We start from the raw sequence: 27,035 nt of genomic DNA on the forward strand, positions 1-27,035 counted from the left end.
TATTTTTTACTCCTTGTTCATCCATTGCATAGCTCTTTTTAATTTATTCTAAATTCTTCTAAATTTCAGGACGTTATTTTCTAGCATTGTATGTAACACATACAATATAAATGTTTATCCCAATTTTTGCATCACTTAGCAGTAACAGGTTTTTGGACACAAACTCAGTCAACATCTAAATGTTTTTGACATTTTCAGTGTGACAACTGTCTGATGAACCTCATGGATTAATAACAGTAATGAGTGGTCTGGAGAGAAGACACACCACTCTATTCGCTTCTTCAAATAAAAGAACAACTTTCTGAAACTGATAATTGGCATGCCACTCACAACGATAACAAACAGGCAAGTGTAAAGTAAAATATCTTTTTATTTCAGGAACAACAATCTGTCAGCAATGCTCTACATATAAAATTCTCTCAGTAGCTAAAGACAGATGCTTAAATGACTGAATATGGATTAGCTAATTAACTAAAAGTTGGAGCCATGACTTCAATAACTCGGATTCTACTTGGATCCCAGATGCAATCTTCTTCTAAGCCACTGGGCACCATTCCACAGTCAGGTGGCACCCAGGCTGTATCGTATCCTTTGGAGTGCCATAACTTCTGCCATTGATGCCCCTGCCTGTCAATCTTTACAACTTTTCCCACATTCACATTGAGCTTGAGGACAACCCGTTGACTCGGATCAACGCCTATTGGATATCTGCTGGCCTTCTGAATGTCACGGCTAACATAGACTCCCTTTCCCAGCATGCCATCTTCAGAAGGTCGGAAGCCATTCTTTCTGATGAGTTGTGCATTTCTTCTTGTTGTTCCATGGAACATCACATAGACATTGTTGTCTTCAGGTTTAGTTGAATGCTGGAGATTCGTAGGAATGTAAACTTTGGAATCAAACTCTGTCCAAATGTCAGTGGTTTCAAAGTGTGAAGGAGTGTAATCTGAAAAAAGAAATAAGAGCAAAGGAAGGTAAATGGTGAGGGAGGATATTTACACATACCGAGATTATCAATATTCTGTCTCTAGCCATGCCACATGATTTGATTTATGGATGTTTAAATCTATTTGCCAAGCTGTATTTCTGCCCTTGGAAAAGACACCCATGATGCTGGAAGACTTGAAATCAATGGATCAAAGGAAATCGCCTCACAGACTTTATAATGCCCAGGAGGAGATGGAGAGCCAGTCGGCCTGGCATGTCTCTGACTGCGTCTCACTTTGACTGTTATAACTGACTGTGGAGCTGCCAGCATTTGCTTTTATCTGGGAATGCCTCATTTTGTTACCAACTAGTAATAGTTCAAAATTACTGTCAGTCAGTTTCAAACTACTTTGTTTTCTGTCTGCTTAAACAAATCTGTGGCTTTCTGTGTACTCATTATGTAATGGTTGTAATTGTGTTTTAGCAGAGAACCTATACCAGCACTTTGCTCCCACTCTCATGAAGAGCACAATCTAAAAAAAAAACTGAATTAAATGGAATTTTAATCTTCTACCATTAGTCAGATGCTATAGAAGTGTGAAATCATGGCTTGCAAAATGATGGAACAGCAATTTAATGAATGATGCCCATCATTTACCTTTTCCTCTCACAATATCTGAATTCCCTTGCACATTGGTCCAGACAGTAATTTACTTAATATATTCACCTTTGAATTATGATATCTGTATTATAGGTTGTTATTGGATCAAATGTTTCAACCTCACTAGTAGTCATAATATTTGCAGTTTATACTGAATGCTTCCATTGCACTGCTATATTTATTATTTTCTAAGCATTCCAAAAGCAGCCCTACTTCCCAATGAATGAATCCTATTTATTGATGTCAGAACAAGTAGGATGTGAGGTGTTTGATTTGATTCTGAAACAGGGTTACTGAAACTTGATATTTATTGACATTTCAAAGAAAACTGTTTAAGAAGTTAGCAGTTTGTTATATGTATATCTCTTCAATATTACCTTTCAGATCTACAGTATTAGGGTATCTGATACTAAACTAATTTTCTATTAGTGGAAATTTAATATACAAAAAAGACAAATACTAAAATATATTGAAATATCTAGATACTATAAAATGTATTGTATAGTATATTTTAAAAGTAGAATATACAGTATATTTCAAAGTATGTTGTAATATATATGCTATACGATATTCCTACTTTTCAAAAATTCTTTATATTGAGAAATATATTTTAGTATTTTTGCAATATACAAACACCGCAATAATTTACATTATTTTAAAAATATTCATAGTGGTAGCAATATATTATATTATATAAAAAAATTCAAATATATTTAAAATTTTCATATTTCATTTTTGTAACATTTTCTCTCTAACACTGTCTTATGTTTCACCCATCAGGGCTCCAGACAGAAAAAATTGAGCCATTGGCTCCTAAACCCAAAATATTTAGGAGCCAAATGTTTTTTTTGGGAGCCATAATCTCTACCGCATGCCAAATGTGAAATAAACAAATAATATTTACTTGTATTGTTTATTTGTTTCTTCGGTCTACTTCACGCTGCCTTTCCTTTCTCCTATCTGAGCTATTTGACCTGCCTACTAGTGTCCTCTGCAAGGTCTTATAGATAATAACAGAAGAATAAACATTATAAACAATCATTTCTGAAATAATCATTTCGCAATGAGTGTACAAATATAAAGAAATTAATTACTCTTCAAGTTCAATGTCACTAACCATTACAATGTCAGCATCATTAGGCCAGCCAGTATACTTTGGTCTGCACTTTTTTTTGCTGGCTGACAACCAGCGCTTTACACTGGGCTCTGGGTCAAAAGTTCAAGTGTAGGGCCCTCTGTACTGATCCTTACTAAGTCTTCCAGCGTTTCTACACTTAGGGAGTTGCGCACTTTTGATTTTAGTCTGTTTTGTGCTGAAAATCCTCACTCGCACTGAGCTGCAGATATCGGAAGCACCAGCATTATTTCGACTAAGTGAAGCAGATTTTTAAAATCTGTACAGAACGGCTCCTTGCTCAGCATCACTGTCCATAGGACACTGTAAGTCTTATCCATAAACTGACCCTTCCTAATATTTTCAACATTAGCCATTCCTTCTGCACAGCTATGACATCACAACCATTGTTTGATGAGAGCCCCCTGTACCATTTAACAAGTGTGTCTATCTCAATGTACTCTGGTCATGATTCATGACAAAACACTGAAAATGACTTGATGATTTCTGATCCTTTTGAATGTCCATGCTGTGTAACACGACATCATGTTTGCAAACCTGATCTCCAATTCTTTAACAGTAATGTCAACTGGTTTTTCAATTGCAGCCTTTAGATCACTTCTGAATGTGGCCTGATTTTGGGGGCCTTTCAATCTAACATTTTGGAAGGTTATGACTGTGTGGCTACTTGCAACCCTCTCACTCCTGCTTGTTGATGGCCCTTCCTGTTGCACTGAACCTTCAGGCTGATAACCTATGTGCTGTAAGAATTCCTGCAGCTTCCCTTCTCTCAAATTAGCTCTCCATCAATTTTTCTTCAATCCTTTAATTGTGACCACACAGTCCACAATTGCAGCAACTGCCTGAGGAAGTATATGAGAAATTATTTGAAGTGTAAGTCTCAGCTTTGAGACATCTGAAAAAAGGTCATGTAAAAAGTGACAAAAGGCAACGAGAGACAGTCTTTCCATTTGCTGAACAATGTGTTTGGCTCTTCCCTTCATGTCTATATTTTTGGACATGACTGCAAGGTGCTCCATATGATGATGCACAGCAGTGTACTGCCCCTGACCCATTGCATAGTTTGAATGGAGAAAAACTGAGAGTGCCCGATAAATGTGTGGCAACCAGTGCTGAGTTTTTACTGCTGATGGGTTTCGTACTGTACATCCTAACTCTGCTCCTATAGCCTTCAGCTCCCGCTTGCTTTTGGGACTGACATGATACGTTTTGCTCACTAGTTGAAGAAGGTCAGAAACTTTTTCAATCATTGGCACTGACCTTTGTGTGTTTAACATTGCCAGTTCCAGCCAATGGGGTAGACAGTGGAAAGACAGAGCATGTTCACCTATCTCTTTTCTGAAAAGTGCCCCTAATCCCCCTGTTGCACCCATGTTCACGCTTGCATCATCTGCTCCAAAAGCACTCATTTTATGTACCCACCAATTTGGGTTGGTTGGGTTAGCATTCTGAAGCAGTGATTTAATGGTGTTTTGAATCCCTTCTGCATGACCATAATCAATCCCAGCCAAACCTACTAGATGAGTCTTAGGTGTTCCATCAGATACATACCTACAGTATGTGATGACATTGTCTTTCCCTGAGACATCTGTTCCACAATCAGTTATAACAGAGATGTAGTTTATCTTTAAAGCTTCTTCCAGCACATTACTTTTTAGTTCATCTGCAATGCAACCTACAAACTCTGCACATGCTGTATCATTATCATATGCTTTTGACACATCCATGCCATTCTTCTTCATCAGCAGAATTTGAGATTTATACTTTGTGAACAGTATTTCTTCCAGGGCAATCATATATGCTGCATTGAATTTTATTTTAAATTCTTTCATCTCATTTTCTGTCACTTTCACACAAGCACGTTGCTCTGCCTTTGCTATGGGGGTGTCACGAGGAGCAGACCTAGCGATCACACAGTCTCTGGCATTCTTGTATTTCTTACTCTCACCATGCTTTTTCAGTTTCCTTTTTAAAATGGCTCATACCACAAATGAATTCTGTTTTACCAGCAATTTCAAGCCGCTTTAAATGGTCATCCAGGCGTCGGAGCCGCGGGCACAGAAGACTTTGCTAACGGGACGGAGTTGTCATCCTTTAATAACTGTACATTTCCGGGCACCGGTGGCTGTACCGCAGCTAACCCACTGACTGAATTATCTTTGGTTCGTTCAGAAGTAGACAAGGCAGGATTTGGACGAGTGGGCATTGAGAAAAAGTCAGACATTTTTCGTTTGGCCATTTTGCGTGTTGCATGGAAAGTTAGGACGGAATTCGAGGAGTAATCGTGGCCCGATTCTCTTCTATTTCAGATCCCTATCCGCAGCAATTAGCGAGGTCACGTTTGAAGCAGAGTGGGCGTGTCAAATGATGCCTCTCTTTCACTTTAATCACGTGATAGTGTAATAGGAAAGGTAGACGTGGGCAGAGAGTGTTCGCACATAATTAAAAGCCGTTTCTGCTACTTTAAATTTAAAACTTTTCTTAGATTGAGAGAGAGTGACGCCACCGGCGACTGGAATGAAAAAACTAGTCGCAAAATAGAAAGTCAAGACCATTTTAGTCGCCATCTGGAGCCCTGTCATGGACCATGGACAACCACTGGCCTTCTTGAGCATGCCTTTATCTCTTTCTCTGCCTTTAGTGCATGCACATACCGAAACATTTTAGACTTTCAAATGGATTACCATGAAAATCTCAATCAGACCTTAGATAAGTCCCCATCTTTCATCTCACCAGAACCCTGGCCTTAATTAGTGATTAGATGTATCAGTAAGTAGGTAAATGTCAGAGATTTCTCTTGTTGGGTTATAGATTAAAAAAAGTGAAATACATACATCTACCTAACCATGCTACATTATTTGTTTTACCCAGATATTTAATTATTTGTATTAAATAGGTTTACAACCATTGACAGGGCGGCACGGTGGCGCAGTGGTAGCGCTGCTGCCTCGCAGTTAGGAGACCTCCCTGCGTGGAGTTTGCATGTTCTCCCCGTGTCTGCGTGGGTTTCCTCCGGGCGCTCCGGTTTCCTCCCACAATCCAAAGACATGCAGGTTAGGTGGATTGGCGATTCTAAATTGGCCCTAGTGTGTGCTTGGTGTGTGGGTGTGTTTGTGTGTGTCCTGCGGTGGGTTGGCACCCTGCCCAGGATTGGTTCCTGTGTTGGCTGGGATTGGCTCCGGCAGACCCCCGTGACCCTGTATTCGGATTCAGCGGGTTAGAAAATGGATGGATGGACAACCATTGACAATCCAAACATGTTATTCCATTACACAAGCATCCGGACACTATCCCAGTAGCATCAGGTACAAAACAGAAAAAAAAAACCTGGACAAGATGCCATTCCATCATAGGATATACACATACACATACAGATGCAAATGTTCAGGTATACTACCCACTCATATCTGAATAGTAACTTGAAGTTCATTTCCAGAATTTAGAAAATAAGGGGAAAACTAAAGCAAAATCAATGGGCAAACAGTGCAAAGACATATACTGAGGTAGAATTTGAACTAATACCACTGGAGCTGTTAGGCAGAATTTGTGCCAACATCCACCAGTCAATCAGACTTAATGTTAAAAAGCATAATTCACAGCCAACTTCATTACAAGGTGACATAGAATAAAAATGAGAATACGGTTACAATGCAAAGTTATTTCTAGTAATTATTGTTTTTTTATATTCCAGTGAAATTAGGAATATATAAAGGTATAAAGGTAAGGTATGTGCTTTTAGAGTGGCAGTAGTATAAACTCAGTTAGTATAAGTTCATTTTCTTGCATGAAGAGTAGTCTTTTAGAAAAATGAAACAGGGTCATTCAATAATTTATCTACCTCAGTAGGAACGAAAAGCGTTTTCATGTTATGTTGTTTTTTATTTCAATATAGTAGCCTGATAGCTCCATACACTTCATCCACTTTTCCTGTAACTACTTTAAGTCCTTTGAATAAAGATCTTCTGTTTTGATCTTCAGGACAGCTGCCTTGATGTCTTCATCACTTGAAAACTGCTGTCCACAGAGAGATTTCTTCTGAACTCGGAACAGGAAATAATCTGAGGGAGCCAGGTCACGACTGCAGAGTGGATGGTTCAGCTTCTGGAACCCACATTCTCGGATGGCAGCCTGTGATTGACATGACATGTGAACCAGCACCTTGTCATGGAGAAACCCAGTTGATTCGCACGAGGACTCTCCTGACCTCCTGTCTTGCACTCACACTGAGCCACAACTGTGCGTCAGTAACCTTGATACCTGTCACAATATGCACAGTGTTGTTTCAACATGAAATACTACTTTCTTTCATACTCGGGCAGATAAATTACTGAACACCCATTTTATTAGAAATGACTGGTAGTCGCATCCCATAAATTTGCGTTGTCTCTACAAATAATATATAGAATATGAATTAATGCATGATGGAAAACAAATTATGGAATACCATTTGTGCCTAATTGAAATGAACAAAATGGTAATTATGAAATAAATAAATAACTTGATACAGTTCACAATATATTGTGCATTTTGTAGCCACAATGAAAGCTGCAGTTTCTGCCACAGGTGAGGCTGTTTCAATGTTAGTCCTGCTAATTAGTGTACCCTTATCAGAATGGCTGATTGCACAACACAGCTGTCCACAAACGTCAATGTCATCTAAAAGGACTGACCTGTGCTCTGATGCCCAAAATAATTTGTATTTTAAACAGTCGTTAATGAGCTTGCCAATTCTGTTATTCACAAATTACAACAGTCAATTGTGACGTTGATGTTTGAGAAGGAGACAAGTGGAGATTTTTGTAGACAAAATATGAAGCAGCACCACATATTAGTTGTGAGTTGTTCGTGGTGGATCGTGGAAGAAGAGCATGACAATGTCTTGATGAGTCTATAGTTCTGTGTATGAAGAGTAACAATTTAACATTTGTTGAAATCTACAGTATTTGTAACATGTTTTTATTTGTGTTAACGTGTTCTTTTTGAATTAATTTTAAAATAAAAGCTTGGATCCATCATACTAATTCCCTTACTAATTTTAAATATTTTAAAGGGTTTAGCACCTTCAATATTTTGTCATAACTAATACCTCACAGCATGAAGACCAAAATTAGACACAGTGTTCCGCATTGAGCTTCACTTGTGTATTATATGCCTTAAGAGTGACCTCAGTTTAACTTGTACTCTGCACATTGGACTAAATAATCCAACATCCTATTAGACTTCTGTACACTGTCTGGACTCCTAGTTTCTTCTGTTAAGGTGTATTTTTGAGTTGAATGTCCTATAGTACAGTATATTTAAATGTAACATTTCTATTTTGCAGGTATATTACTGTACATTTAGTTAAATTACATTTTATTTACCACATGTTTACTGAAAGCCTGAATTCTGTCCTGTTCCCTTTATAACGATTTGGCTAATTCTAGATTACCAGCATTATAACTACTTTAGCATCATGTGCATACTTAACCAGCTTGTTATTTATATTTTTATAATTTGTATATATCATAAAATGCAGTGGCCCCAGCACTGATCCTCAAAAGATTTTTAACATCAATTACTTGTGGCTTGGTCCTCCACCTCCATCCTAGTCAGACCCTTTTCCTTCAAGTCTTTGTTTACTTTATCCATCCACCTAAGGTTCAGCCTCCTACACTTTCTACTTCCGTTGCTCTTTGCCTACATTTTCATTGTCTCTCCTCATCATATGTCCATACAAATTCAACCTACTTTCCCGTACTTTCTTAGACACCTCTCCTAGTTTTGTTGTATCTTACATCTTATTCTAACAATCTTTGTATCTCCACAGATCCATCTCAGCAATAACCTTTTGTTATTCCTGTGTCTTGGATTTCTACTTTTTAAAGTTTGGTCTTGTTAAACACTATCTGAATTTCACACTATAAAATATTGCATGCTCTCTGTTTGAGAGCTTCCGTAGTTTCCTCCAGGAATTTCTCCACTGCACAGTGATTTTTGAAAAATACATTACAAGAGCTTATGTGCATATTCACTAACCTACTTAAGCACAGTCAAAAACGCAGGGCTCATTTAATAACTCTTACACTCTAGTCCATAGGGTGGCTCTGTTGTCTAATGCCTTTTCTCTTTCCCATCTAAAGAAGGGATAAATGAAAATGCTCCCATCTCAGATGCCATTTCAGGATTTCACTCTCCTAAAGCCACCCTTTCTGGATTACCAATGTCACAACCATCACCAATGCCACCTTGGGGCAGTTTGAAGATTACTCGTGTCTAGAGTCTTGCACAATTTTCTGTCTTGTGTTTTGGTCATTGCAGTATACGAGGATCACTACAGTGCCCCAACTCTTCTTATGTGTCTTTTGTATTATTACAGCAAACCAACATTAAATATTATTTGGTCGGTATGATTTGTCTGATTTTTGACTTTTCAATCTTAGCTTCTTTTTCACTCTTTGTCCATGCACTGCATAGTTCTTTGCAATTTCTTAATTCTTCTAAATCTCAGGATGATCACAGCATTGTATGTAAAACATACAATATAAACATGTATTCCAGTTTACCTGTTTCAGATTTTGTTGCATCACTTGGCAGTAAAAGAGATATTAGACACAAACTGAGTCATTATATAATATAATTGAAACTTTTCAATGTTACAAATGTCTAATGACCCTGATGGATTAATAACAGCATTGAGAGGTCATGAGAGAAGACCCGCCACTCTAATCACTTCCTCAAAAATAAAGAACAACATTCTGAAACAGATAATTGGCATGCTACTTACTATAATAGGAAACAGGCACTGAAAATGGAGCCATGACTTCAATAACTAGGATTCTACTTGGATCCCAGATGCAATCTTCTTCTAAGCCACTGGGCACCATTCCACAGTCAGGTGGCACCCAGGCTGTATCGTATCCTTTGGAGTGCCATAACTTCTGCCATTGATGCCCCTGCCTGTCAATCTTTACAACTTTTCCCACATTCACATTGAGCTTGAGGACAACCCGTTGACTCGGATCAACTTCTATTGGATATCTGCTGGCCTTCTGAATGTCACGGCTAACATACACTCCCTTTCCCAGCATGCCATCTTCAGAAGGTCGGAAGCCATTCTTTCTGATGAGTTGTGCATTTCCCCTTGTTGTTCCATGGAACATCACATAGACATTGTTGTCTTCAGGTTTAGTTGAATGCTGGAGATTCGTAGGAATGTAAATATCGGAAAAAACTTTGCCCAAATGTCAGTGGCCATGCTGGTTCAAAAGTGTGAAGGAGTGTAATCTGAAAAGTGAAATAAAAGTAAAGAAAGGTAAATGGTGAGGGAGGATATTTACACATACCGAGATTATCAATATTCTGTCTCTAGCCATGCCACATGATTAATTTATGGGTGTTTAAATATTTTGCCAAGCTGTATTGCTGCCCTTGGCAAAGACACACATGATGCTGGAAGACTTGAAATCAATGGATCAAAGGAAATCCCTTCACAGACTTTACTGTGTAATGCCCAGGTCGGCCAGGCAGGACTCTGACTGTGTCTCACTTTGACTGTTATAACTGACTGTGAGGTTGCCAGCATTTGCTTTTATCTAGAGATGCCTCTGACTGGAGTTTTGATTTTCTTTTTGTTACCAACTGAACATAGCTCAACAGTTAATTATTGGATAGATGTTGTTGTGGTCCATTTATGTCAATCAGTTTTAAAGTACTTTGTTTTCTGTCTGCTTAAACAAATCTGTGGCTTTATGTTATGTTTTTTGTTTGTGTTTTAAGGGAGAACTTGCACCAGAGATTTGCTTCCACACTCACGAAGAGCTCAATCTAAAAATAAACTGAATTAAATAAAATTTTAGTTTTCTACCATTAGGCAGATGCTATAGATGTTTTTAATCATGGCCTGCAAAATGATGGAACAGCAATCTGATGAATGATTAACATCATTTACCTCTTCCTCTCACAATATCTGAATTTCCTTGCACATTGGTCCAGATTTACCTAATCTATTCATCTTTTGAATTATGGATCTGTATTACAGGTTGTTATTGGATCAAATGTTTCAACCTCACTATCAGATTTATATGTTCACATAGTACTCATAATATTTGCACTATATACTGCATGCTTCCATTGCACTTCCATATTTATTGTGGAAATTAGGTTTTCTTATTATTTTCTTGGTTGTTGACTATCAGCACATTAATTACATTGTCCTGTGTTTAGTTTGTGTATACTCAAGGCCAGAAGAGTACATAGAGTAAGATTTTCAATGTGTAGTGCAACTGACTGTTTACTGTACCAAGTTTTATACTTATATCAAAGCATCAGTGGAAGCAACCTAGTTTTCATGGAGTTAACCCATTAAAGGATCTAAAACAGTGACCTCAAGTTTTGGAAATGATTTCAGTAGGGAAGGAATTGATACAAGCACCTAATGAAGGCAGTGCAGATATACTGTTACACCTGCAGCTAAGAGTGACAGAACCTTTCCTGGATTATGAAAGATTTGCTTAAATCATTATATTGGTTGTGTAATTTTTCCACCCTACTATGCCATCACTCTTGTCCATTTATAAGTGAAGACAGTCATTTAGTATATCAATAGAAGCCACTCACACAAAAAGTATTTGTTATCTCTAATAAAGCCCAGACTGTTGAGAACAAAACGAAGAATTTATAAGCAAAGTAACTTTAATAAACGTGCTTAACTTTATTGCCAGGTCTGTGACATTTGACCCATCCTTGCTGTTTTGCGTTAAAAATTATCTGCTGCTCTTAATGTATAACAGTAAGACATTCACCACCTTTCTTTTACACACCATTTCTCTCCTTTCCTTGTAATTCTCCCAAAAATATGCGGACATATCTTGCAATATAATGTAAAATATATGTATTTCAAATATATCGTTCAAACATATATTTTTAATATAATAGTTAAAATGTAAAAAACATGTTTCTCCCTTAATATATTGTGACAAACGTGTTTGTAAATGCGCTGACTATAAGACATTCAGTATAATGTGCTCAGTTCTATGTTCTGTGATCATGTTTGGCTTTTGTTTTTACCTGGAGAATAATAAACACGTTTCCCATCAAGGCTGTATGTAGGGGTGGCTAAGCCATCCAGATATTTCTGCCCCCCAAAAACTATGATGCAGACTGCTGATCATGCTGCTGGAAATTCCAATGGTGAGACGCAGCCCACTCTTCAATCACTCTGTTCAAAACACCAGTGCTGTTCTGTGATCGCGATGCTAGTGGCACCAGCAGCCTAAGCATTCAGACAGAGGCCCTGCTTCCCAATGAATCCAGTTTTTTGATGTCTTAACAAGTTGGATGTAAGGTTTTTGATTCGATTCTGAAACAGGAGTACTGAAAGCATGATGTTTAGTTTAGTTTTAAAAGTTAGCAATGTGTGAAATGTACAAGATATCTCTTCAATATTAGTTTCCAGACATATCTTTAATTTTAGGGTATCTGTTAGTAAACAAATTTTCTATTAGTGGAAAGTTAATATACAGTCAGTCAGTCATCTTCAAACCTGCTATATCCTAACACAGGGTCACGGGGGTCTGCTGGAGCCAATCCCAGCCAGCACAGGGCACAAGGCAGGAACAAATCCCGGACAGGGTGCCAACCCACCACAGGGCGCAGCACACACACACCCCAAGCACACACTAGGTATAATTTAGGATTGCCAATGCACCTAACCTGTATGTCTTTGGATTGTGGGAGGAAACCGGAGCACCCATAGGAAACCCACACAGACACAGGGAGAACAAGTAAACTCCATGCAGGGAGAACCTGGGAAGTGAACCTAGGTCTCCTTACTGCGAGGCAGCAGCGCCACCACTGTGACACCTAGTTAATATACAAAAAAGACAAATTGAAATATCTATGATATTCCTAGTTTTAAAAATATATTGAGAAAAATATTTTTATATTTTTGTAAAATATACTCAAAAACTGTCATAACTTACCTGTTTTATAGTATAATTCAGTAAACTGCAAGATCTTGTAGTATATTTATTCTTTAAGTATATTTTAACATATTTTAAAATACATTCATAGTGGTAGTAATATATTTTCTAAAAATATATATATATTAAATGTTTTTAATTTTTGTAATGTTTTCTGTGTAACACTGTCATATGTTTCCCCCGTGGTCAGGCACTGGCCTTCTTCAGCATGACTTTCTCTCTCTGCCTTTGGTTCATGCACATACTGAAATACTTTAGATTTACAAATGGATTATGATGGAAATCTCAATCAGACCTTAGAGAAAATCCCATCTCTCACCAGAAACCTGGCTTTTATCAGTGATTGATCAGTGACAAGGTCAGGGATTTCTCTTGTTGAGGTTGTAGGTTCAAAATTTAACTCTATCCTGCCATGTTACATTAATAGTTTTACCTAGATATTCTAACCCTTCATTTTAGATAGGTATACAACCATCAACATTCTGAAAATATTTTTCAATTACACAGGCATCTGGAACCTATCCCAGTAGCACCAGTTACAACACAGGAACAAGCCCTGGACTGGATGCCATTCCATCATAGGATACACACACACACACACAAACATAAATGCATATGTTAAGTTATACCACTCACTCAAATCTAAACAGTAACCTGAAGGGCACTTCCCGAAACTAGAAAACTAGGGGAAAATTGAAGCAAATAGTGCAAAGATATTAACTGATGTAGAATGCCTCTTAAGAGCTGTAAGAGAGCACATATATCACCACACAAGTATCTATCAGACTTAATGTTAAAAAGCATAATTCTCAGGAGCTCCATCACAAGACAATGTAATGTACAATGAAAATGAGCATACAGTTACAATACAAATTTATTTCTATTCATGATGTAGGTAAGCATAACTGCTGAGTCTTAGCAAGCAGAGCGATGTAAAGCAGCATACATTTGAAAGAAGAGTGGCTTACCTTTAGGCGTGCAATCAGCTGAGGTGTGCCTAAGGTGTGAAGGATGGCCTTTTTATTGTGTCAAATTTGAGTTTCGAAATGAGACATGGGTATGGAGTTTCATTTACTGAAAAATGGAAATTAAAACCTATAAAAACACCTGAGGCAAGAAATATCAATGGGAAATGTGCCAGCACCATTCTTTTTTTGTCTAGGATTACCAGTCTTTCATCCTTCCATTTTGTATGTCTTCATTTTCATTTAACGAGTCAGAGCCAACCTAAGCCTACACAAGATGAGGCATAAGGAAGTAAGCAATACTGGATGAGATGCCAGTTCTTATCTGGGGCCCCTCAAGCAGTTTAAAATAATTTAGGAATCTGAAAATCTGCAAAAATATAAACCAAAAGAATGTGATTTGTAAACATTTAGGGTTAAGGATGGTGCTGCATGCACACCTCAGTTAGATGGCTGCATATACAGTGGTACCTCTGGTCACGACCATAATTCATTCCAAAACTCTGGATGCGACCCAATTTGGTCACGACCCGAATGTCATTGCTCCATAAGATTGTATGTAAGTACAATTAATCCGTTCCAGACCGTACAAACTGTATGTAAATATGTTTTTTTAAAGTTTTTTAAGCACAAAAATAGTTAATTATATCATAGACTGCACAGTGTAATAGTAAACTAAATAGTAAAACATTGAATAACACTGAGAAAACCTTGAACAGAAAAAACTAACATTGTAAGAGTTTGCGCTAGACCCTTACAAACCGATCGCTGTAAACACTTTTTTTACGAGTTTTTAGCACAGGGAAAAAAAAAAATTAAATGCCAGTCCTCTTGCGAAACTTTTCAAACCATCCTGTACTGGCTTTAAATTCCTCACCTTCACCACTCAAAGAAGGATTTATTTTCAGCAAATTGCCATGAATCTTCCTGGCTTCCTTACATCGCCTCGCTTACGCTATCCCCTGCAAGTTGGTTATCGTTCTACCACACTAGCAACAGTTTTTCCACCTCTTCCAGCACTTGAGGCCTCTGCTTGGTTAACATTGTAACTTCTTTTGCAACATCAGCTGCTTTGTTAGGCCCTGTATACACAAACAAAAGAAAATAGGAAACGGAGAATGGGAAATCATTGGTGCGTACGAACCAGAAGGTAAACTGGTCACCAGTGTTTTTGTTCGCCACCAGAGCATGTGGTGGTGAACAGATGCAAAATTTTGGCAAACTTTTTGATCGTAACCTGATTTGTATGTGTTCGGATACGTTCGTGACCAGAGGTTCCACTGTATTGGATTCAACAAGTGATCTTACTGGTGTAAAATCAACTTTTATTATATCCTGATATTAATTTCTTAAGTAAAGCAAAACTATTTGATTTTTTTATAGCTTCACTATGGGGGTTAGGAACTATGAGTACAAAAATGGCTTTTGTGGTCAGCTAGCCTGGTTTCACTAGAATTACAACTTTGTGGGAGGAAGTTAGTTAGTCCGAACCTTTAGAAGGGTTTAACTACTTAATAAGAAAGCGTTGTGTGTTTCACCAAATTTTAAAAATCTAGCAGCTTTCATGTTTTGAAGGTGGGAAAAAAAGGCTTCATTCTGCTTTTAAAGGATGTGGTTCATAGTGCAACATGACAGGCTGTACTGACATATCAAGTCAAGTGAAGTGGCTTTATTTTCATTCCATCCAAGCACAGGATTGTATCATACAGTAGGCATGTTCTGGGTCTTGTTCCAATGGGCTATGCTTAGAACACCTCTTCTAGTTGTCACTCAGGACTCATCTTCACTAAATGTAACCAAACAAAAACAAAAAATATTGCAATATACTTGAAAGATATGTGGACATATCTTACAATATAATGTGAAATACTGTATATATAGTTTAAATATACAGTTAGGTCCATAAATATTTGGACAGAGGCAACTTTTTTCTAATTTTGGTTCTGTACATCACCATAATGAATTTTAAATGAAACAACTCAGATGCAGTTGAATTGCAGACTTTCGGCTTTAATTCAGTGGGTTGAACAAAAAGATTACATTAAAATGTGAGGCAACTAAAGCATTTTTTAACACAATCTCTTCATTTCAGTGGCTCAAAATTAATTGGACAAATTAAATAACTGGAAATAAAATGTTAATTTCTAATACTTGGTTGAAAACCCTTTGCTGGCAATGACAGCCTGAAGTCTTGAACTCCTGGACATCACCAAATGCCGGGTTTCCACCTTTTTAATGCTCTGCCAGGCCTTTAATGCAGCGGCTTTACTTTCAGTTGCTGTTTGCTTGTGGGCCTTTCTGTCCGAAGTTTAGTCTTCAACAAGTGACATTTATGCTCAGTTGGGTTAAGATCAGGTGACTGACTTGGCCATTCAAGAAGTTTCCACTTCTTTGCTTTAATAAACTCCTGGGTTGGTTTGGCTGTATGTTTTGGGTCATTGTCCATCTGTATCCTGAAACGCCGCCCAATCAATTTGACTGCATTTAGCTGGATTTGAGCAGACAGTTTGTCTCTGAACACCTCAGAATTCATTCTGCAGCTTCTGTCCTGTGTCACATCATCAAGAAACACTAGTGTCCCAGTGCCACTGGCAGCCATGCGCGGCCAAGCCATCACACTGCCTCCACTGTGTTTTACAGATGATGTGGTATGCTTTGGATAATGAGCTGTTCCACGCCTTCTCCATACTTTTTTCTTGCCATCATTCTGGTAGAGGTTGATCTTGGTGTCATCTGTCCAAAGAATGTTTTTCCAGAACTGTGCTGGCTTTTTTAGATGTTTTTTTAGCAAAGTCCAATCTAGCCTTTCTATTCTTGAGGCTTATGAGTGGCTTGCACCTTGCAGTGCATCCTCTGTATTTACTTTAATGCAATCTTCTCTTTATGGTAGACTTGGATATCGATACGCCTGATCCCTGGAGACTGTTGTTCACTTGCTTGGCTGTTGTGAACGGGTTTCTCTTCACCATGGAAATGATTCTGCGATCATCCACCACTGTTGTGTTCTGTGGACGTCCAGGTATTTTTGCGTTGCTGAGTTCACCAGTGCTTGCTTTCTTTCTCAGGATGTACCAAGCTGTAGATTTTACCACTCATAATATTGTAGCAATTTCTCGGATGGGTTTTTTCTGTTTTCACAGCTTAAGGATGGCTTCTTTCACCTGCATGGAGAGCTCCTTTGACCGCATGTTGTCTGTTCACAGCAAAATCTTCCACATGCAAGCACTACACCTCAAATCAACTCCAGGCCTTTTATCTGCTTAATTGATAAGACATAACGACAGACTTGCCCACACCTGCCCATGAAATAGCCTTTGATTCAATTGTCCAATTGCTTTTGAGCCCCTGAATGAAGGGATTGTGTTAAAAAAAATGCTTTAGTTGCCTCACATTTTTATGCAGTCGTTTTGTTCACCCCACTGAATTAAGGCTGAAAGTCTGCACTTCAACTGCATCTGAGTTGTTTCATTTAAAATTCATTGTAATGTACAGAACCAAAATTAGAAAAAAGTTGTCTCTGTCCAAATATTTATTGACTTAACTGTAAATTTTAAAGATTATATCTGAAATATAATGAAACATACATTTCCCAAGGTGTATTGTGACAAACATATTTCCACTTACAATGTATATAAGACATACAATATACTGTGTGCCCAGTCGTAATGTTCCTAAAAGATCATTCATAACTTACCTTTTATTCCAGAAAAATCTAAACTCAGGCTTTCCAATGAATCCAATTGAACTGCAGTAACACACAAGAAGTTGTTTATGTAAGTTGGTGCCCATATGTGGGCAGCAGTATATTCTATGTTCCATGTTCACTGTAAACTTGATGTTTTCTACATTTGAAGAAAATATGTTTAAAAAGTTACAATGCTAGCAATGTGTATTTCTTGACAATTTTTTTAACCAAATCTTAGGTTGTCTATTTCTTTACCAATTTTCATTCCTTACCTAATTTTAAATATGTATTTCTTCAATATTAGTCACTAGAAATGAATAAATCTGTGGTCATGCTAGAAATTTAAACTGTAAATACAAATAGAATATTAGAGGGCCTGTTCTTAAGTAAAAGTAATTCTCTCTTAGTGGAAAGTTAATATACTGTAGAAAAATTACACATATACAGGGGTGTACAAAAGTAGGTCTAAGGTTATGAGTTTGCTGGAATAATCATAACCTGCTTGTCTTTTTCCATATGAACAACTTTAGACCTACATGCAGCACTAATTAGATGATGAGATATTTGGCTAGTTAAGAGCCCATTTCCAGGTATATTCCGAGTTTTTGTGTTGCTCATCAACCGTGATCCTTAGGTCGTCCGTCTTACCCATCCATCTTGTCTGAGTTATCAACTAAGTGATGCATGCTCTCCTTGTGTCCAGATGCAGCAAACGCTGGATGCCATGGCTAAGAGATTGTAATCATTACAAGATTCTGTCCCTTGAATGCCTTATTATGTATTTATTTCTTTGCCTAATCTGCTACTGTGTTGCAAAATATTAGGTTATTCAAACAGAAAAATACTTTAAAATTAGAAGTCCCACGCAAATTCCTGGGAAGGTAGCACCTGCCACTCCTCCAGGCAATGCATCCAGCCACGCCCTGGAGAGGTCCCTCTTTCCTGGAGGGACGGGAGGTTGGACAAGGAAATTCAATGGGGAGGGGAGAGTGCATTCTGCTGATGCCCCGTCCATCCCCTTGCCCTAGCCCTCCTCGATAATGATCCTTCCACAGGTTCACCTACAGAAACCTTGTTATGACTTTTACTTCCTCTAGATATTCAAGTTCAATCGTCTTCTTAGCAGTCCACCAGAGGCCATGAGCAACCAAGGCTGGGTCAATCCAAGAAGCTCACTAAACCATCCATCGGTAGTAGCGATAGGTGGTGTGTACAAAGGGCAGGGAGTTAATCAGTGTGAGCTTATGGAAATTCCTCGTTCATGGGAAACAATTTCAAAGCCCTGGTACCCATCACATATAGGCTTCAATGACTTACCCACACATCCCTGCAAGGTAGACACACGTTGATCCATTTCTATGTGGCACGTGTGCAGCCCTGGACATCTAAGGGCATCACAGACCTGTTATTGCTCAATCTCATGTGGCTGAAAGCCACTTGTCCTGCTAAGAAGTTGGATGCGGACCATTCGGGGTGGCGTAAATATTTCACAGGAGGAAGTCTCAATTGTTATTGGAATTAACCAAACAAATCACTCCACCAACTAAGAACAGCGATGCACAACTTCCCACAGGATCGAGAAAGAGCTATCAGTCTGTCAATCCTCTCCATGTCCAGGCCGGGTGAGGTTTCCTGTGTTGAATCAAATTAAGCCACAGGCTCCCCTCCTGGTGGTGCCTTTCTTTCAATTTCTTTAAGTTTCAGCTTTGCAACTACACTGCACGATTTTTACATGACTCCTTGCCTGGTTTTTACATGATCCCCTGCCCACATCTGATCATGATCCATTTTGATTGATCAGAGTGTGCTTTGGAAGAGGTTTATTGAACAAAATATATGTGTTTGCGATTTAATGAGCATATGACTGCATGACTTGAGATGTGAATTATGCGACACAAGCAACATGAGATTTTTTCAAGGATGTTTTGATATTGTTTGCTGTTGTAACACTGGGCACCACAGATATATCAGGCATTTTTGTCTCTCCATTCAGATGAAAACATTAGATTACATTTTTTTCTCAGCCATTACTACAACGAAAATGGGGTACAAATACATTTAAAAACTGTCATTTTTGAATGGATTGTTTCTTTAACACAGACAAAATGTGTGATCAAGAAGGAAAATGGCATATCTGAACAAAAGCACATGTAGACACAGTAGACACAGACACGTGTAGGCAGCAGTAAGACAATGTTAAACATTAGAACAAATCTATTCATAATAGACCATTCAACCCTCTTCAATATTATTTGCCTACTTTTTCCGAAATTATATTAAATCAAGTTTTGAAGGCACTCTGAGTCCAACCATCTGTCACACTACGAACTTATCACATGAGCCTATAGCTCTCTGTATGAAGAACATTTTAACGCTTGTATAAAATCTATCTGTAACACATTTTCATCTGTGTCACCATGTTCTTCTTGAACTCATTTTAAACTAAAAGCTTGGATCCACCATACAAATCCTAATATTAAGTATTTTCATAGGGTTCAGCTCGTTCAGTCTTTTATCATAACTCACACCTTACAGTATAGAGACCAAAAATGCACACAATGTTCCACATGGAGCTTTACTAGTGTATTATATGACTTAAAAGAGTGACTTCACCTTAGGCAGTACTACACACATTGGGTGAACTAATCCAATATCCTATTAGCCTTCTGTTTACTGTCTGATATCCTAGATCCTGCTCGTAAGATGTAATCTATCTATCTATCTATCTATCTATCTATCTATCTATCTATCTATCTATCTATCTATCTACTTTCGAGTTGAATCTCCTATAGTACAGTATATTCAAATCTAACATTTCTGTTTTGCATTTGTATTAGTGTACATTAAGTTACATTAAATTTTATTTACATCATGTTTGCCACGACCCTGTATTCTGTCCAGTTCCCACTGTAATGATTTAACTGATTCAACATTACCTGCATTATACCTAGTTTAGTATCATGTGCAAACTTAACCAGCTTGTTATTTGGATTTTTGTAAATATAATGTATATATATATATCACAAACAACAGTTGCCCCAGCACTAATAACCAAGAAACTTTTAACATCAACTTCTTCGCTCTTCTTCTTCTTCTTCTGGTTCCTCTTCATCTGTTCTCACCTCTGGGTTTGATCAATGTACCCGACCAACCTTCTCAAAACAGTCTGGTCCTGCACCTCCTCCTCATTCAAGCCCTTTTCCTTCAAATCTTTTTTTTCATTAAACATCTGCCTCTGCATTGGCCTCCCACTCTTTCTCTTACCCGAACTTCCATTTCTATCAATCTTTTGGCCACATATTCATTGTCATTCATTCCTCACCGTATGTACCTAACACTTCAACCTACTTTTCTGTATTTTCTTATTTATGTCTCATACTTTTGTTACAATAATACAATACAATACAGTTTATTTTTGTATAGCCCAAAATCACATAGGAAGTGCCGCAATGGGCTTTAACAGGCCCTGACTCTTGACAGCCCCCCAGCCTTGACTCTCTGAGAAGACAAGGAAAAACTCCCAATAAAAACCTTGTAGGGAAAATGGAAGAAACCTCGGGAAAGGCAGTTCAAAGAGAGACCCCTTTCCAGGTAGGTTGGGCGTGCAGTGGGTGTCAAAGGTAGGGGGTCAATATAATACAATACACAGAACAGAACAATTCCTTAATACAGCATAATAATAAGAATTTTAGAAGTACGGTTTAACAGTAGATGATATGACATAATTAGGTTTGTTGCACCTCAGATTATCTTATTTAATTGTATCTCCACAGATCCATCACCATCATAACTCTTTCTTATTCCTCTGCCTTGAATTTCTACTTCTTTAAGTTTGATCCTGTCAAACACTATCTGAAATTCACAATATCAAATATTGTATGCTCTCAGGTTGAGAGCTTCTATTGCTTCCTCAAGGAATTCCAGTATTTTAGAGAAATGTGATCTCCCAGTGATCATTGACAAATAAATGACAAGGGCTTAATTGTATACTCACTAACATAAATACAGTAAGCACACTAGGATAAATAATATGTGGTCCTATGATTTGTTTGATTTTAGACTTTTTCATCCAAGCAGAACTTCTCCTTTCATTTATGTTAATCAGTTTCAAGTGACATTGTTTTTCTGTCTGTTTAAACTAATCTGTGGCTTTTTGTGTATTCATTATATAAAGGTTTTATTTGTATTTTACCTGAGAACTCCCCAGTGTTCTGCACCAACACTCATGAAGAGTACAATCTAAAAATAAACTGAAATGAATGGAATTTTCAATCTTCTACCATCAGGCAGACAGTCGAGGAATGTAACATCATGGCCTGCAAGACGATGGAACAGCACTTGGACTGGTGAATGATTCCCATTCTTTATCTCTTCCCTGGCAATCTCTGAATTTTCTTGCACATTGGTCCAGAAAGTAATTTACTTGTTCTGTTCACCTTTTGAATGATGTTTTTTCAACCTCACAATTAGATTTATATGTTCATGTAGTACTCATATCATTTGCATTATATATGCATCCAAAGCACTGTTTATTGTGGAAATGAGTTTTTCTTATCATTTTCTAACTGTCTATTGAATATTAGCACTTTAATTGTTCCATTTGTGTATACTGTTTGCCAGAAGGGCACGTGAAAATAAGATTTTCAGTGTACAGTGCAACTGACTGTTTACTGTGCATATGACAATAAACTCCCAACTTTGCTCAACTCAATGTACAATAACATGGAGTACTAAACTTACACTTTAGGGTAAAGAACAGTAATAATTTACTTTGACTATAAGTTTGGGTTTGAAGACAGTTTCTTCTCTTACAGTCTTTACTAATTTTGATCTCTGAAGTGTTATACTTATCACATCTCATGGTGAATCTCTGTACTGTGGAATTTTGTACATGGTGGAGAATTGGTCTAAACTTCTTATTTAAGATGCTATTTTAATGGACAGATTTCAACTGATTCAATCAGACAAAGTGGAATAAAAGAATGAACAATGATGTAAAAGTGAGCATATAACAAGTAAAACTAAAATGTGCAATCCAGATATTGAAATACTGTCTGTCAGAACTCATTGTTACTCCCTGTGGAGATAAGTTTAATCATCCTAATAATTTTTTATAATATTCCTAACTCTGTAAACAGGAACTCTATCAAAAGAAATGATTCGCTCTGTTACCAACACTCTAATAATGATTCATTGCAACCCTGTATTGCGGTGACTTCAACCAGAGATATTTAATGATAACAAACTTCCATCAATGTGTCAAGTTACATTTATGGACACAACAAACCAGGGCCTCTGTTTTGACAATTTAGACCAATTCTATCCTGCCTTTCTTAAGTAAAATTACACATGTCTGGCATCAACCATTAATCTGAGTAAATATTAAAATGCATAATTCTCAGTGAACTTTGTCACAAAACTTACAATGTAAATGTCTTTCTGATTTTATTATTTGTCCTCGTGTGATGGGGTCACAATTGTTTGGTCATCATTTAGGCAAGGATGATTACTGAATCTGAACTCACACAAAAAAGGTTTTGTGTTTGGGGACAGAAAAGCTCACTAAATACAATTTATCTCATATCTGGGTAGAAATGAGAAAACGCTTCAAGGTGGCTTTATGTTTTGTCTTTTTTACCCTTGTATAGTTGAACACAAGGTTTAGTTAGTTGAATTTAAATTTCTCATTTCTCAGTTCTTATCATTTTTTCATTCATGTGAGATCAGAAAAGTCTCACAGGTATAACATAGAATGCATAATAATAAGCTGATAGAACGGCAGTTCTAAACAAGTGAACAAGTAGACCCTTGAGGAGTGCAGAGAGTGGCAGCGTGCCTGCTGTGTCAATGGCGGCCCTGTTATCGCCTAGTTTTAAGTTTGAAATGAAATTCAGATTGGGTGTGTCTTTTACTAGAAAACAGAAGTTAGTAATTTGTGAGTTCATTTACATCTGTTTTATTTATAAATATTAGCCTTCTGTTTACTGTCTGGAATCTAGATCCTGCTGATAAGGTGTATTTTGAGTTGAATATCCTATAGTACAGTATATTCAAATATAACATTTCTGTTTTGCATTTGTATTACTGTACATTAAGTTACATTAAATTTTATTTACATCATGTTTGCCACAACTGTGTATTCTGTCCAGTTCCTTCTCTAATGATTTGACTGATTCTACATTACCTGCATTATACCTAGTTTAGCATCATGTGCAAACTTAACCAGCTTATTATTTGGGTTTTCATATGAATAATGTATATATATCACAAACAACAGTTGACCAGCACTAATCCCCAAGAGACTTTTAACATCAACTTCTTCTTCTTCTGGTTACTCTTCATCTGTTCTCACCTCTGGGTTTGATCAATGTACCTGATCAACCTTCTCCAAACAGCCTGGTCCTGCACCTTCTCCGCATTCAAAGCCTTTTTCCTTCAGATCTTCTTTTCTTTAAACATCTGCCTCTGCATTGGCCTCCCAATCTTCTCTTACCGTGAACTTCCATTTCTGTCAATCTTTTGGCCACATTTTCATTGTCACTCATTCCTCACTGTATGTTCCTAACACTTCAACCTACTTTTCCGTATTTTCTTATTTATGTCTCCTACTTTTGTTGTGCCTCAGATTAACTCATTTAATTGTATCTCCACAGATCCATCTATCAAACACCATCTTAAATTCACAATATAAAATATTGTATGCTCTCAGGTTGAGAGCTTCTATTGCTTCCTCAGGGAATTGCAGTATTTTGAGAAATGTGATCTCCTGTCTAAACCCATGTTAACTGTTCTCTAATACAAGGTTGCTACCACATAATGCTCAATTTACTGCCCTCTCACCTTTTGTACTGTATAGTAATAAGACACCATTTTGTATATTCCAATCTGCAGGAATTTGTCCCGTGTGCAGTGATTATTGAAAAATAAATAACAAGAGCTTACAGTATACTCACTAACCTAAATAGGCCACTAGGATAAATAATATGTGGTCCCTATGATTTGTTTGATTTTAGACCTTTTCATGCATCAGAACTTTCAAGATGACATTTTCCAGCTTTGTATGAAAACATACAATCTAAACATTTCTCACAGTTTACCTTTTTAGATTTTGATGCATCTCTTGACAATGAAATGGCTTTCAACACAAACTCAGACAACATATAAATGAACTGAAACTTACAGCTGTCTGAAGACTGTGATGGATTAATAACAGCATTGAGAGGTCAGAACAGAAAACTCATCACTCTAATCACTACGCAAATTAAAGAACCTGAAATGGACAATAGGTGTATCCCACTTACTATGATAAGAAACAGGTAAATGCAAAGTAAAAAATCTTTTACTCAGGAACAAAACCTTTAGTAATGCTAAAGACAGATACTTGAATTACTGATTACTGAACTGAAGGTGGAATCATGACATTTTTAACCAGGATTCTCATGGAATCCCAGAATCAATCTTCTTCTAAGATGCTGGGCACCATTCCACAGTTTGGTGGCAACCAGGCTGTTTTGTATCCACAGTAATGTGATTTCTTCTGCATTGGATGCGTCTGCCTGTCAATCTTTACAACTATTCTCACATTCACATTCAGCTTTAGGACATATTGTTGTTGATCAATTTCTAATTGATATCTTCTAGCCCTCTAAAATGGACCCCTTATCCTAGCATACAATCTGCAAAAGGTCAGAAGCCATTCTTCTTGATAAGTTCTTCATTTTGCTTTGTTATTCCTCATAGACGTTGTTGTTCTTGGTTTAGTATATCTCTGGGAGTTCATGAAATGTAAACATTGGAGTCAACTTCTGTCCAAATGTGTGAGCCCATGCTGATTCTAATCTGTGAGAAACATCAAACTGAAAAAAAGAAATAAAGAGTGATTTAAAGAGCAAAGAAAGGTAAATGGCTGGGGGAAATATTTACATACACAGAGACTGTCCATATTCAGTGTGAGCGCTGGAAGTGGAAAACAACGGAAGAACTTAAACCCAATTTAAGTAAAAATAATTTCTTTATTCTTAATTCTGGTGAGTTAGGAGAAATGTGAGATTGCCTCTTCCCAACTCAGCCAACTGATTTGGGTTTTAGCAGAATACCTAAAGTAAAACGTTCCCTCTTTTATATTCTAGAAAAGAAAAACCTTAGCAGTTCATTTCGAGATTATACATAGCTTAAGGTTAAATCTTAATTTATGACATACTGAAGTATCATAAAACATAGAACAAACAGCCATTTGCATTCCTAAGGAATACACCCTTCTAATTATGCAACTTAGAACCAATTTAAACATTCTACAGTTCATTACATTCGTTATAAAGAGCTTACATTCTTTCAAGGTCTTCTGTTAGTATCTGAGGTCAGCATTTCTTATAAATAATAAAAGTTGGTCCCTTAATGCTGTGCACACAGCCCAACTCTTTTCTGCATAATGAGGAACAAATCATATAGCTCTCTGCAGCATGATCAACTCAAAACACAGTTCTTGATATCTGTGAGTTAAATAATAATGTTTTCTCTTCCTCATCAGCCTCAAGCCATGCAACATGATTTTATTTTTGGGTGTTTAAATATTTTGCCAAGCCATATTCCTGCCATGGCAAAGACACCCACAATGCTGTAAGACTTGAAATCAATGGATCAAGGGATATCCCATCACAGACTTTACTGTACAATGCCCAGGACGGGATGGGCAGTCAGTTTTCCAGGCAGGACTCTGACTGCGTCTGACTTTGGCAGTTATAACTGTCTGTGGAGCCGCCAGCATTTGCTTTTATCTGGGGATGCCTCTGACTGGAGTTTTTGTTTTCCATATTTTATTACAACTGGTCCTTGTCCAGCAATTAATTAATGGACAAATATTGCTGGGATCCATTTATGTTAAGCGACATTGTTTTCTGTCATTTTAAAGTAATCTGTGACTTTTGTGTACTCATTATGTAACGTTTTATTTGTATTTTTACGTGAGAACTCCCACATTGCTCTGCACAAAACTCATGAAAAGTACAATCTGAAAATAAACTGAAATGAATGGAATTTTCAATCTTCTACCATCAGGAAGATGGTCTAGGAGTGTGAAATCATGGCCTGCAAGACGATGGAACAGCAATTAGACTGGTGATTGATTCCCATTCTTTATCTCTTCCCTCACAATCTCTGAATTTTTTGCATATTGGTCCAGCCAGTGATTTACTTGTTCTGTTCACCTTTTTGAATTATGTTTTGTGTATTTTATGTTTTTGGATTATATTTTTCAACCTCACAATTAGATTGATATGTTCATGTAGTACTCATAGCATTTGCATTATATATGCTTCCAAAGCACTGTTCATTGTGGAAATGAGTTTTTCTTATTATTTTTCTTATTGTCTATTGACTATTAGCACTTTACTTGTTTAATTTGTGTATACTGGTGGCCAGAAGGGCATGTAGAATAAAATTTTCAATGTACAATGCAACTGACTGTTTACTGTGCATATGACAATAAACTCCCAACTCTCTCAACTCAACGCAATGACATGGAGTACTAAACTTACACTGGGCATGATGGTGGTTGTAGCCTGTAGATCTTAAATAAGGTTTCTTATTAGTACATCCTGTTATTTAATTTTCTTAAGTAACTAAATACTGTTATTTTTTTATTTTCACCATGGGTGTTAGGAGTTTGAACACAAGATAGCCCGATTCGTAGATTTTGAACTGT

General features: G+C 37.3%; 1 protein-coding gene across 2 annotated transcripts; it reads right to left on the minus strand.

Annotated features, from left to right (window-relative positions):
* Positions 1-352: 352 nt before the first annotated feature.
* Positions 353-13,672, minus strand: LOC120521502. 2 transcript variants are annotated; one of them, XM_039743079.1, is made up of 3 exons: positions 13,654-13,672; positions 9,490-9,989; positions 353-946 (listed from the first exon to the last, which is right to left on the minus strand). In XM_039743079.1, the coding sequence occupies exons 2-3, from the start codon at positions 9,863-9,865 to the stop codon at positions 468-470; spliced, it is 855 nt and encodes a 284-aa protein (XP_039599013.1). In that variant the 5' UTR covers positions 9,866-9,989; positions 13,654-13,672; the 3' UTR covers positions 353-467. The 2 variants fall into 2 exon arrangements, with proteins under 2 accessions (XP_039599013.1, XP_039599014.1); XM_039743080.1 differs by lacking the exon at positions 13,654-13,672 and adding an exon at positions 12,417-12,437.
* Positions 13,673-27,035: the final 13,363 nt, after the last annotated feature.

Source organism: Polypterus senegalus, unplaced genomic scaffold, assembly GCF_016835505.1.
Source record: "Polypterus senegalus isolate Bchr_013 unplaced genomic scaffold, ASM1683550v1 scaffold_2573, whole genome shotgun sequence".
NCBI lineage: Eukaryota > Metazoa > Chordata > Cladistia > Polypteriformes > Polypteridae > Polypterus > Polypterus senegalus.